Source organism: Ursus arctos, unplaced genomic scaffold (assembly GCF_023065955.2).
Source record: "Ursus arctos isolate Adak ecotype North America unplaced genomic scaffold, UrsArc2.0 scaffold_22, whole genome shotgun sequence".
NCBI classification, from domain to species: Eukaryota; Metazoa; Chordata; class Mammalia; order Carnivora; family Ursidae; genus Ursus; species Ursus arctos.
Genome location: NW_026622897.1, coordinates 62,891,619 through 62,906,354, shown reverse-complemented (window position 1 = coordinate 62,906,354; position 14,736 = coordinate 62,891,619). Strand labels below are relative to the sequence as shown.

The window sequence follows — 14,736 nt, the reverse complement described above, 5'->3', positions numbered from 1 at the left end:
ACATCTCTAAGGTCCCTATAAAACAAGTGCACACTGCCTGGGTCCTGGTCAATAATTTGGGCTCTGGGAAACCCCACAACTTCTCCTCATCAGAATGATGAGAAGGAGAAAGCCCCCTCAGCAAAGAAAAGATAATGAGTCTGTGGCCTCTGCCACAGAACTGATGGATATGGATATAACCAAATTATCAGAAATGGAGTTCAGAGTAACAATGGTCAAGATGATGTGTAGAGTTGAAAAAAATAGTAACGAAAATATTAACGAGAATATAGAATCTTTAAGGGCAGAAATGAGAGCGAATCTGGCAGAAATTAAAAATGCTATGAATCAAATGCAGTCAAAACTAAATGCTCTGATGGCCAGGGTAAATGAGACAGAAGAACGAATTAGTGAATTGGAGGATGGGATGGTAGAAGAGAAAGATAAAACAGAAACGTGGCTCAAAAAAAATCCAATCTCAAGAATGTAGATTACGGGAGATTACTGACTCAATGAAATGTTCCAATGTCAGACTCATCAGCATCCCCGAGGGGGTGGAGAAAGAGAGAGGTCTAGAAGAGATATTTGAACAAATTGTAGCTGAGAACTTCCCTAATCTAGCAAAGGAAACAAGCATTCGTGTCCAAGAGGCAGAGAGGACCCCTCCCAAGCTCAACCATGGCAAACCTATGCTGCGTCACGTCATAGTGCAATTCGCAAATATTAGATCCAAGGATACAGTATTGAAAGTGGCCAGGGCGAAGAAATTTCTCACATATAGAGGCAAAAATATCAGAATAACGTCAGACCTGTCTACACAGACCTGGAAAGAGAGGAAGGGTTGGCAGGATATTTTTAAAACTCTAGCCAAGAAAAACATGCAGCCAAGGATCCTTTAGCCGGCAAGGCTGTCATTCAGAATTGATGGAGAGATAAGGACCTTCCAGGATCGGCAGAAACTGACCAAATTTGTAACCACAAAACTAGCCCTACAGGAGATATTAAGGGGGGTTCTATAAGAGTAAAAAGGCCCCAAGAGTGATACAGAACAGAAATTTACAATCTATATAAACAAAGACTTCACAAGCAACATGACATCATTAAAATCATCTCTCTCAATAATCACTCTCAATGTGAATGGCCTAAATGTGCCCATAAAATGACACAGGGTTGCAGACTGGATAAAAAGACATGACCCATCCATTTGCTATCTACAAAAGACTCATCTTGAACCTAAAGATACATCCAGACTGAAAGTGAAAGGGTGGAGGACCATTTTTCATGCCAACGGACCTCAAAAGAAAACTGGGGTAGCAATTCTCATATCAGACAGATTAGATTTTAAACTAAAGACTGTTGTTAGAGATACAGAAGGACACTATTCTTAAAGGATATATCCAACAAGTGGATATGACAATTATAAATATCTATGCCCCCAACAGGGGAGCAGCAAGATACACAAGCCAACTTTTAACCAGAATAAAGAGACACATAGATAAGAATACATTAATAGTAGGGGACCTCAACACTCCACTATCAGCAATAGACAGATCACCTAAGCAGAAAATCAACAAAGAAATAAGAGCTTTAAATGATATACTAGACCAGATGGACCTCATAGATATATACAGAACACTACACCCCAGAACAACAGAATACTCATTCTTTTCGAATGCACATGGAACTTTCTCCAGAATAGACCATATACTGTGTCACAAAACAGGTCTCAACTGATACCAAAAGACTGAAATTATTCCCTGCATATTCTCAGACCACAATGCTTTGAAATTGGAACTTAATCACAAGGAAAAATTTGGAAGAAACTCAAACACTTGGAAACTAAGAACCATCCTGCTCAAGAATGATTGGGTAAACCTGGAAATTAAAAATCAATTTAAACAATTTATGGAGGGGTGCCTGGATGGCAGAGCGGTTAGGCGTCTGCCTTTGGCTCAGGGCGTGATCCCAGCGTTATGGGATCGAGCCCCACATCAGGCTCCTCTGCTGTGAGCCTGCTTCTTCCTCTCCCACTCCCCCTGCCTGTGTTCCCTCTCTCGCTGGCTGTCTCTATCTCTGTCGAATAAATAAATAAAATATTTTTTAAAAAAAAACAATTTATGGAGACCAATGAGAATGAAAACACAATGGTCGAAAACCTATGGGACACAGCAAAGGCAGTCCTAAGGGGGAAAATACATAGCCATCCAAACCTCACTCAAAAGATCAGAAAAATCTAAAATGCAGTTTTTATATTCTCACCTTAAGAAGCTGGAGCTGGAACAGAAGAACAGGCCTACCCCACGCACGAGAAAGCAGTTGATCAAGATTAGAGCAGAGATCAATGAATTAGAAACCAGGAGCACAGTAGAGCAGATCAACAGAACTAGAAGCTGGTTCTTCAAAAGAATAAATAAGATCGATAAGCCACTGGCCAGACTTTTTCAAAAGAATAGAGAAAGGACCTAAATTAATAAAATTATGAATGAAAGAGGAGAGGTCACAACCAAAACCAATGAAATAGGAAGGATCATTAGAAACTTTTATCAACAGCTTTATGCCAATAAATTAAACAACCTGGAAGAAATGGATGCCTTCCTGGAAACCTATTAACTACCAAGACTGAAACAGGAAGAAATTGATTTTTTAAACAGACCGATTAGGGGCACCTGGGTGGCACAGTCGTTAAGCATCCGCCTTCAGCTCAGGGCGTGATCCCAGCATTCTGGGATCGAGCCCCACATCAGGCTCCTCTGCTAGGAGTCTGCTTCTTCCTCTCCCACTCCCCCTGCTTGTGTTCCCCCTCTCGCTGGCTGTCTCTCTCTCTGTGTCAAATGAATAAATAAAATCTTTAAAAAAAAATAAATAAACAGACCGATTAGTTAGGAAGAGATTGAAGCAGTGATCAAAAACCTCCCCAAAAACAAGAGTCCAGGGCCTGAGGCATTCCCCGGGGAGTTCTACCAAACGTTCAAAGAAGAAATAATACCTATTCTCCTGAAGCTGTTTCAAAAATAGAAACAGAAGGAAAACTACTAAACTCATTCTATGAAGCCAGTATTACCTTGATCCCCAAACTAGGCAAAGACCCCATCAAAAAGAATTACAAACCGGTATCCCTGATGAATATGGATGCCAAAATCCTCAACAAGATCCTAGCTAATAGGATCCAACAGTACATTAAAAGGATTATCCATCATGACCAAGTGGGATTCATCCCTGGGATGCAAGGGTGTTTCAACATTCGCAAATCAATCAGTGTGATATATCATATCAACAAGAAGAGTCAAGAACCATATGATCCTCTCAATTGATGCAGAAAAAGCATTTGACAAAATACAGCATCCTTTCCTGATCAAAACCCTTCAGAGTGTAGGGATAGAGGGTACATTCCTCAATTTCATAAAAACCATCTATGAAAAGCCTACAGCAAATATCATTCTCAATGGGGAAACGCTGGAAGCCTTTCCCTTAAGATCAGGAATATGACAAGAATAATAGCCCACTCTCACCATTATTATTCAACATAGTACGAGAAGTCCTTGCAACAGCAATCAGACAACAAAAAGGAATAAAAGGTATTCAAATAGGCAAAGAAGTCACACTGTCTCTCTTAGCAGATGACATGATACTCTATATGGAAAACCCAAAAGACTCCACCCCCAAACTACTAGAAGTTATAGAGCAATTCAGTAATGTGGCAGGATACAAAATCAATGCTCAGAAATGAGTTGCATTTCTATACAGGAACAATGAGACTGAAGAAAGAGAAATTAGGGAATCCATCCCATTTACAATAGCACCAAAAATCATACGTTATCTCGGAATTAACCAGAGACGTAAAGGATCTATATTCTAGAAACTACAAATCACTCTTGAAAGACACTGAAGAAGACACAAAAAGATGGGAAAATATTCCATGCTCATGGATCAGAAGAATTAACATAGTTAAAATGTCTATGCTACCCAGAGCAATCTACACTTTCAATGCCTTAAATTTGTGTGGAACCAGAAAAGGCCCCAAATTGCCAAGGAATTGTTGAAAAGGAAAAACAAAGCTGGGGGCATCACATTGCCGGATTTCAAGCTATATTACAAAGCTGTGATCACAAAGACAGCATGGCACTGGCACAGAAACAGGCACATAGACCAATGGAACAGAATAGAGAACCCAGAAATGGACCCCCGGCTCTTTGGGCAACTAATCTTTGATAAAGCAGGAAAAAAACATCCAGTGGAAAAAAGACAGTCTCTTCAATAAATGGTGCTGGGAAAATTGGACAGCTACATGCAAAAGAATGAAACTTGACCACTCTCTCACACCATACACAAAGATAAACTCCAAATGGATGAAAGACCTCGATGTGAGACAGGAATCCATCAAAATCCTAGAGGAGAACATAGGCAGCAACCTCTTTGACATCGGCCACAGCGACTTTTTTCATGACACATTTCCAAAGGCAAGAGAAACAAAAGAAAAAATGAACTTGTGTGACTTCATCAAGATAAAAAGCTTCTGCACAGCCAAGGAAACAGTCAAAAAAACTAAGAGGCAGCCCACGGAATGGAAGAAGATATTTGCAAATGACGCTACAGATAAAAGACTGCTATCCAAGATCTACAAAGAACTTCTCAAACTCAATACGTGAGAAACAAATAATCAAATCAAAAAATGGGCAGAAGATATGAACAGACACTTTTCCAATGAAGACATACAAATGGCTAACAGACACATGAAAAAATGTTCAAAATCATTAGTCATCAGGGAAATTCAAATCAAAACCACACTGAGATACCACCTTACACCAGTTAGAATGGCAAAAATTGACAAGGCAGGAACCAACAAATTTGGAGAGGATGTGGAGCAAGGGAATCCCTCCTACACTGTTGGTGGGAATGTAAGTTGGTACAGCCACTGGGGAAAACAGTGTGGAGGTCCCTTAAAAAGTTAAAAACTGAGCTACCCTATGATCCAGCCATTGCACTACTGGGTATTTACCCCAAAGATACAGACGTAGTGAAGAGAAGAGCCATATGCACCCCAAGGTTCATAGCAGCATTGTCCACAATAGCTAAATCGTGGAAGGAGCTGAAATGCCCTTCAACAGATGACTGCATTAAGAAGATGTGGTCCAAATATACAATGGAATATTACTCAGCCATCAAAAAGCGATTTCTCAACATTTGCAGCAACATGGACAGGACTGGAGGAGATAATGCTAAGCGAAATAAGTCAAGCAGAGAAAGACAATTATCATATGGTTTCACTCATTTATGGAACATAAGAAGTAGGAAGATCGGTAGGAGAAGAAAGGAGGGGTAAACAGAAGGGGGAATGAACTATGAGAGACTATGGACTCTGGGAAACAAACTGAGGGCTTCAGAGGGGAGGGGGGTAGGGGATTGGGATAGGCCGGTGATGGGTAGTAAGGAGGGCACGTATTGCATGATGCACTGGGTGTTATACACAAGTAATGAATCATGGAACTTTACATCAAAAACTAGGGATGTACTGTATGGTGACTAACATGATATAATAAAAAATTATTATTAAAAAAATAAAGTTAATCTTAAAGATTAAAACAGAATAAAGCTCATGATGAGTTCCATAAGTAGGAAAAACTATTTATAGACTTATTCTTTCATTCCTTTAATAATCACCAAGGTCTAGGTATCTAGAATACACTCAGGAGTTCACAGTCTAATGGAAAAGGCAGATGGGAAAGAGCCCATTATAATACAATGTGATGGATGATATCATAAGGAAATACACGTTGCTAAAGCAACAGTAGACAAGAAAATGAGCACCTGAACCCAGATTTGGTATAGGTGGGGGAGGGGAGCCTCAGAAAATGTTTCCTCTAGGAATTTAGTTTTAAAGTGAAACCTGAGGGATGCCTGGGTGGCTCAGTCGGTTAAGCATCTGCCTTCGGCTCAGGTCATGATCCCAGGGTCCTGGGATCCAGTCCAGCATCAGGCTCCTTGCTCAGAGGGGAGGCTGCTTCTCCCTCTGCCTGCCGCTCCCCCTGCTTGTGCTCTCTGTCTCTCTCTCTGACAAATACATAAATAAAACCTTTAAAAATAAATAAATAAAAATAAAGTGAAACCTGAAAGTTATATAGTTTAACCAGTTATATAGTTAACTGGAGGTTAACAGCATTCCAGGCTCTGAAGTGAGAAAAGTATGGAGTAGTCAAGAAATAATAAGATGATGGTGATAATTACTATTATTATTCACAGCATGCTTACTTAATGCCAAGTCCTGTTCTAGTTGCTTTACATTAATGACCTCATTTAATCCTTACAATACACCCATGATATAGGTATTAATATCAATATTAACTATTAATATCCCTATTTTATAGATGTGGAAACTGAAGCTCAGAAAAATCACTTGCCTAAGGTCACACAGTAGTAGATAACAGAACTCATGCTCTTAACCTCTTTAATAGACACTCCAACTAGAAGAATGGAAAGAAGTGCAATATGACTGGAGACAAGAGGATGCATTTAAGGGCTTTTTTTATTAGAAGTCTTGTGAGCTATTTTGAATGACCTGGTGACTGGCTGGTCATGAAGTAGAGTGTGGGATGGGAGCAGAGGGTGTACACAGAGCAGTTCACTGAGGGATGAGCAAAGCCATGGATATGAATGATGCAAGGCATTAGTTTCATAAAAGGCGTGATTATGATAAACCACAGAGCAATTTTCACTATAATCGCCAAAATAACCATTTTTCTCCATTTTTGAAGCAGCCAGGGTAAATTGCCTATAGATTTTGTATGACATAAAATATATGAACAACTCCCCTTTGCTGATAGTATTCTGGAATGAATTAGCCCTCCATCAACTAGTAGCATACCCCAGGAATCTGAGACTGAGTTACAGGAGTAAGGAAGGTCTTCTAGCTCAGTTCCCCTGGGCTGGGCTTGTATGAAGGGGTCAAGGCAATGGGACTGGCTTAGAGATGTCATTGAACCCAAAAAGATCTGTCCACTGGAAAGAATTACAGTCACTTTCAAATATTGTTTACCACATGGAAAAAAAATAGACTCTAACATAACTCCCAGTTAAACAAAACATTTTGACTGAAGGACCCCTCACATTACTGAGAACTAAGCACAATGACAAATTTTGACCCAGTGGACATGAAAAAACAATGAATCTCATTTTAATGAATCATCCCAGAAAGAAAGCACGCAAGATTTCAGGCTGGGAATAGATGCCTAAATCCATCTGTGTTTGGCCCAGAAATCTCTAGGGTGGGCACAGGCTGTGCTCAGCTCCATGTTTAGAGCCATGAATAGAGATTCCTTAGCTCAACCCAAACACTGGGTTCCCAGGAAATAGCCATTTACAGAAAGGACCTGCCCACTTTACAAGATTAATAGGCAAACTGGATAAGCCACAATGAAGTCAGTGTAACTCAACAAACACTGAAAGGCACTTACTATATGTATATGCTAAGCATCATTATAACTCAAGCACAGGGGCTCTCTCTCTCTCTCTCTCTCTCTGATCGCAGTTATATGGAGGGATGGATAGGTATATAAAACATAAAAATGCCCTGTCTCTGAGTTATGCTGTAACAGAGGTACGATGAGGACATGAAGGGAAGGAGAGATCAACTTTAACCAGAGGATGTGGGAGAGGGGAAAACACTGGCAAAGATTCCACACAGGAGAAGGTATTTGAGTTAAGACTTAAAGATACACAGTGAGAAACTTCCACGTAGTTAGAGAAGATATATAAGGAACTATTAGCTCAGTTTAGGGATCAGGAGATAACAGTAAACATTTTACATATTGTGTGTTTCCCGTACCTCCCCACCCTACTTCCAGTATTAAACCAAACAAAGGCTGTCCCAGCCCATCTCACATTCTAAACAAGCACTCTTTAAAGAAGAAAGGGAAGAAGAAAGGGAGGGGTAAACAGAAGGGGGTATGAACCATGAGAGACTATGGACTCTGGGAAACAAACGGAGGGCTTCAGAGGGGAGGGGAGTGGGGGAATGGGATAGGCCGGTGATGGGTAGTAAGGAGGGCATGTATTGCATGGTGCACTGGGTGTTATACACAAGTAATGAATCATTGAACTTTACATTAAAAACTAGGGATGTACTGTATGGTGACTAACATAATAAAAATTATTATTAAAAAAAGAAGCACTAAAAACAGATTCAGGTCCTATTTATATAGTTTCCCTTTTAAATGGACATTTCAAAAATTAAATTAATTAATTAATTAATTAAAAAGAAAGCAGCATCATAAGCCATGGCCCAGCCTAATACCAAGAATGGCTGCACTCAGCAGATAGCCTGGAACCCCACACACCACTCAGAGCCCCAGGAAAAAACTTTTTTTTAAAATTATTATTATTATATTATGTTAGTCACCATACAGTACATCCCTAGTTTTTGATGTAAAGTTCTATGATTCATTACTTGCGTATAACACCAATGCACCATGCAAGACGTGCCCTCCTTAATACCCATCACCAGCCTATCCCAGTCCCCCACCCGCCCCCCCCGAAGTCCTCAGTTTGTTTCCCAGGGTCCGTAGTCTCATGGTTCATTCCCCCTTCTGTTTACCCCCCCCCTTTCTTCTTCCCCTTCTTCTCCTACTGATCCTCCTACTTCTTACGTTCCATAAATGAGTGAAACCATATGATAATTGTCTTTCTCTGCTTGACTTATTTCACCCAGGAAAAAACTTCTATTGAAAGGGAGAGCTCAAGGAGGTGTGAAAAAAGGCATCTTGACATGAATTTAGAAGACCATGGTGAGAGTCTCAGCCAGGCCTACTAAGTACCAATAATATGAACTTAGGCAAGTCACTTAATCAACCTGAGCTTGGGTTTCTCATCTCACAGATGGGATAATATTCTGCATGGGTGGCAATTTTTGCAGGTGCCAGACTTACAGGTTCAAATCCAAACTCTACCATACACTGGTTGTGTAATCTTGAGTTGGCTATTTAACCTCTCTGAGCTTTGGTTTCCTCACCTGCTAACCTGAGCACAATAGTATTACCTATCTTATGGGTCATTCATGAGTCTTAAGTGAAATCTTACCACAGAGCCTGATACATAAGATAAATGTTAGCTCTTCTTAATCACTGGAGGATCAAGCGAGGCAATGTATGTAAAAGCACGTTAAGAACTGAAGCCCCACAGGTGAGGTCGCTAAAATGGGCTTCCTGGCTCTACCAGGGAAAAGTTTTAGTCTCTAGAGAGCAGTGACCTGAGGATAGTGAAAGTCTGGGTTCCTCTGATTCTGCCGTGTCAGAGTAATATAAATCAAGTTCTCCTTTAAAGATATAAATAGTCACCTAGTAATTTCTCAGCTTGGATTTTTTTATGGATCAGGTTTAGAAGAACCTCAGATTGTTCCCCAAATTTACCAATAAATTTATTATATAACTAACAGTGATGATGATAAGGAGGATAAACATCATTTGTGGAGTACTATATTCCAAAAAGTTTACTTATATTTCTTCATTAATTCCTATAGTACCATCATCAGGTACATATTAGTACGCTCATTTTACAGTTGAGGAACCTAAAGTTCAGGAAGGGTTAAGAATTTGTACTTATTGGAGCTGGAATTTGAACCCAAGTTTGCCTCAGGCAGGTTCTTTTTCTCTATACTCCACTATCCTCTTTCATACATGTTTGTCACTAACCTCTTAGGTTGTCAGCTATAGATAAAAGAAATTAAAAGCCTGATATCAATATTTCATTTCTAATATATAAATATATTTCATAAAATAATTGCTTCCCCTGCCCTTGGCTGTAGCTGTGTTTTTCTGCTCTGTTCCAATCATTTGGACAAATAGGAAACAGCACATTAGGCAAAGGTCACATGGAAGGGAGTGGATAATATAATTTGCAAAAGGAGAAATGTTATGAATAGCTGATATTTTTAGAGCGTTATCTTTCTTGTTCACAATGGGTTTTGGTTTCCAGCCTGATGAAATATAAATTTTACAAGGTCTGAGGAAAACTAAGGGATGGGAAGCCAATGCCAAGAATGAGAAATATAAGGCTCACTCGTAGAGCCTATCTGAGAGGTTGGGGAGGGGAGCAGCTGGCGGTCTTTCAGAATCCTGGCTGAAAAGCTCTGCATACTGTTTTGCTTTGTTCAACGGCTCCTCCATGGCTTGACTCCCAGTGGGATTTCAGACAACTTAGGTGGGCTGCAGGGTTTATAGGAATGGCATAGCCATCAGGATACTTCCTTTAAACTCACACTTCCATACTTCAAATGGACTCCCAGCACTGCTCGCCATCCTACTATCATTTTTTAGCGTATTTGTTTTCCACCTTCTCACATTGACTCATTCACACTTCCTCCTCTCTTCTCAAACCTTCTAGGCCTATGTACCTCTCACTCTCAGCATATGACCTTGTCTTCCATTTTATGAAGAAAATTTAAGCTATTAGATAGGAGCCCACTCATCCTCCTTCACCAGATCCCGAACCCACCATCTTTATCTCCTTCCTCCCTTTGTTATAACTGAGAAGTTTCTCCACCTTTCTAAGGTCTGTCCCTATTTCCCTTTTCAAAGAATTTGTTCCTTTGGTCATCCCCTTACTCTCATCCCCTCTACTGGATCATTTCTATTCACATTCAAATGTGCTTTCATCCCCTGACCCACTTCTTCAGCTATGTATCCCACAACACACTCTTCTACTTCCCTTTCCAATCAGATTACTGTGTCTAGATCTTCTTCTTTCTTGCCTCGCATCCTTTACTAAGCCCATTCTAATCTGTCTTTGACTCTCACCATTTCACCAAAGCTCCTCTTGACCTCCATATTATCAAATCTAATAATCTGTAGATTTCTGTACTCATCTGACTTGGACTCTCAGAAACAAACCTGTGATACAATTAACTCCTCCTTGACATGCTCTCCTTTCTTGACTCCCAGGACTCCATACTTTCCTGGTTTTACTCCTACCTCTCTGGCTGCTACTCCCTCTGTAGGTTTCTTCTCCACCTGAGCTAAGGGCAGAGATGCCCAGGGCTTAGTCCTGGGTCCTCTCTTCATATTTCCTCATACTGTCTCCCTAGACAATCTTATCCATCCCCCTGGCTTTAAATATCATCTATATTCTGATGATGCCAAATGTAATCTCCAGCCTCTAGAGCTCTTCTCCAGCTCACTTTGGTATATCCAACTACTTACTTGGCATCTCCACCTGGATATTTCACTGGCATTGAAAATTTATCTTGTCCAAAAGTTAACTCCTGCTTCACTGCCTCTTTTCAGTTCCTCAAGTATCTCTGCATCTTTTGTGTCTCAGGGTCTTCACACATCTGCATCCTCCCCCTAGGATGATCTTCTCTCTGCTATAGATATGATCGACTTTTTATCTTTCGGGTCTTCACTACAGTTAAACCACCTCACAGAGGTCTTCTCTAACCACTCAATCTAAGTAGATTCTCCTCTTGTTACTTTCTGCACTGCACAGAGTTTGTGTCTTTCATAAAAGTTATCACAATTTGTAATTAACTGCATATTTTTTTTCTTTCCTTTTTTGGGCATTCTCTCCTGCTAAGCTCCATGTTGGCAAAGACTGTTTCTTTTATCATCTAATGTGACTGTGACTTAGTCAGTACTCAGTAGATACTTAAATGAATGAAGCAAAAGATGGACTACAGGAATGGAATGACTCTGACTGAACATTTGTCCCTCCTCTGTCTTCCTCATCTTAGTGCTATGGAGCTCCCAACAGCTGTCTGTTTACTCATAGAATCTCCTGGAATAAGAATAAAGGTGGATTTGGGTACATGAAGAAAAAGGGAGCTAGCACATTATTTGGTGTTGGAGGTCTAGGGAGGATTCCTAGACTAGGGACTTTATAAAATCTCATCTCAGGGTAGAAGGATTAAAATGAACTCAACCTAGAATGAGTTTCCTCATTTCCGAAAACTCATCAGGCCAAAGACATGGTTAGGTTTTCAGACACTCAATCTGGCTGAAAGGACACCCTGTACTTCCTTCCCTCTTCTCACTAGTGGAAAGACAAATGGGGACCCAGATTGTGAAGCCTCTGCTCCCATGCCAACTTTGAGTTGCCTGGAGGAGATTAGCCAAGAGACCAAGGCCAGGATGGAGGAGGAAGCATACAACAAGGGGTGAGTCAGACTTCGTCCACCCTGAGGTCACCTTGCAGGTCTCAGAAGATACCTTCCCACGGGCCTTTCCTGTTTCTTAGAGGATTTAAGGAAGCAACCAGTGGCCCTAGGACCTCCTCACCTCAGTAAAGAACTACATAAGAAAGAACAGTACTGTTCCACAGGAAGGACAAGAGGAAGCAGGGTGAGAGGGTGTGGTTAGGCAATAATTTGACTTCCCTCTTCTTAGGCAGAAAGCCACCAGAATGCCACTGTACAGAATGGTCTGGAAATAAGGCCCCTGGGTGGATTCCTCTTGGTGATGCCTGACGCTTTCTGACACATGCTCAGAGGAGTGATGTTGCTATCAGCAATGCCCAGGAGCAGTTGTAATCCTACTTCCTAGAACTGCCCTGCCATCCCTTCTTTCTGTAAACTGGAGTCCCCTCAACTTCCAAATGTCCCCTTTTCTCATTAAGCTTCAATAACACCTTTGGCCCGTTGTCAGTCACTAAGGGGACAGAGTACTGAGCAGGGCCCAAGCCCAGCCAGGTAGAGAAGTATCTCTGACCAGGCATAGCATCCTGAGCTTCTCCTTTCTCCAAAGCTCCTGAGGGAGACACAGCTTCCCATAGTTATAGAACCTGTGGGCTTCTGTGTGGCAGCCATATACACTGTGGTGGGGTTGCCCTAGCCAAACTGTGCTTGTCTTAAACATTCAGCTTATAGGACAAGCAAAAAGAGTACTGATCCTGGGAGAAGGACATCAGAAGGGTATCTCTTGGGAAGCCTATCTTTTCACCCACAACTATCTTTGATACTAAGCATGGATGGGAGTAAACACCTCCATTGGCTTTGTAAACATTTACTGAGTACCTTTCTAGGCCTAATAAGGGCCTGTCACTTCCATAAAACTTCCCAACAAGCCAGTATGATGGGTGTCACCCTTCCTAGGTCAAGTTATATGCCTGGCACTTCCTCAGAACATTCCCACACCCTGTGAAATAGGGGCCACCCTTTCCATTTTATAGATGAGAAGCTGAAGTACCCAGATTACACAGAAAGCAGATGTACTATTCTCTCCACTGAACATTTTGTAGGATAAGAACCCGGTCAGGACTATGCATCCACATTTTTTCCCTGTCAGTTTTGCCACACATTCACATATAAACAGGAAGGATGACTGAGGAATGAGGGGAAATTGTACTGACATGAGCCACCTTGGGATTCAGTAGAGCTTCCCAGCTTTTTCCTGTTGTGTAGAACCACAGGAAGTGTATAATTATTGGAGGTGTTCAAGTCCCCACCTCTAGGAACTCAGGAAAGGATGCTCTGTGCCTGGCCTTTCCAGACTCATTTGTTCCTTTTTGCCCTGCAGATACCAGGAAGGTCTAAAGAAAACCCAAGAGCTTCAAGACCTGAAGGAGGAGGAAGAAGAACAGAAGGGTGAAAGCCCTGAAGAAGCTGAAGAGGCAGAAGAAACTGAGGAAGAAGAAAAGGTCCAAAGAAGCAGGTTGGAGCCCTTGCCATTGCTGTAATGGGTCACAATTAATTTAATTGCACAACATCCCTAGAGGTGCCCACTCCAGGGCAGCAGTGGGTCTGGGGCCTAAGTGAACAGCTAACAGAAACCAAGGAGGGCACTCATGTTGAGGGAGGAGGCAGAGGAAGGAGCCAAAATAGTTAACAAGGGGATGTTTGCAAGATCTAGGAGGTCAAAGGTGGTCAAGAATGAGGCTAACAGCAATCAAGAGCTCGTAGGAGCTGAGAAACTACAAGGACCCTGACTGGAGTCCCCCCGCTAGACCAGCTACAGTTAGCTCATTTCCCAGCTATCTCCATGATCCAAAAGCCAAGGTCAAGGGAGCTGGCCTGAAGCCCCAGAGGGGGTTTCTTACAAGAACAGGGGCAGAGAGAGCAGATGGGGGTAGGGGAAAACTCAACTCATTGGCAAGGCAAGTCTCCAAAAGGTTCCATGCTGACAAGATAAGCTTAGATTTTCACTTGGATTAGAAATACTTCGGCTTTTCTTTTTTAATGTACTTTATATTTCAAGTGTATTTTTCCGTAAATGGAGGAAAATATATAACATGTAGATAAACATAGTATAGATCCTGCATTTTGTCATACCTGTGCCCTCATCAGTGTCTTGGATTTTAATTCAAGACCCCCAGGCTATCTTGGAGTCCCATGTGGCTCCAGCCAAAATGATTGTCTAATCAGCTGCTAAACTTGAAACAGGGTATGTGTCTGTGCCTCATTGCTGGCAGACTCAAAATCATGCATGCAGTGAATAAGGTAATAAATAAGGTAATAAAATGAAGATTAGAAGTCAGATGGATATGCTTCAAAGCACATAGGAACAGCCAGTGGAGCCCAGTTGGAGGAAGATTCAGCCAGAGTGAGAGGTCTCAGCCTACATGGGTCAACCCTAGTGTTCAAGGGAAGAATGGTCTAGGAGAGCTGGAGAAAATGCTTCACTGTTGAAAGCAAACCTATGCTAGGATGTACCACCTCTTCTAATGAAAGAATCCCCAAGTTTTAACAATGAAAGTAGAATCCCTACTCCAAACAGCTGGATCCTATACTCCTTACATCTTCTCTCCCTCTTGGGGGTCCTCTGCTCTTATATTTTAGAG

General features: G+C 41.4%; 1 protein-coding gene across 11 annotated transcripts in view; it reads left to right on the top strand.

Annotated features, from left to right (window-relative positions):
- Positions 1 to 14,736, top strand: part of IRAG1 (inositol 1,4,5-triphosphate receptor associated 1) — a 129,578-nt gene that overhangs the window by 107,609 nt on the left and 7,233 nt on the right. For all 11 annotated transcript variants that reach the window (XM_044379495.3, XM_044379493.3, XM_057316816.1 and 8 more), the window contains 2 exons: positions 11,999 to 12,118; positions 13,476 to 13,610. In XM_044379495.3, coding sequence (XP_044235430.1) covers positions 11,999 to 12,118; positions 13,476 to 13,610 — 255 coding nt within the window. The remainder of the gene's footprint in view (positions 1 to 11,998; positions 12,119 to 13,475; positions 13,611 to 14,736) is intronic.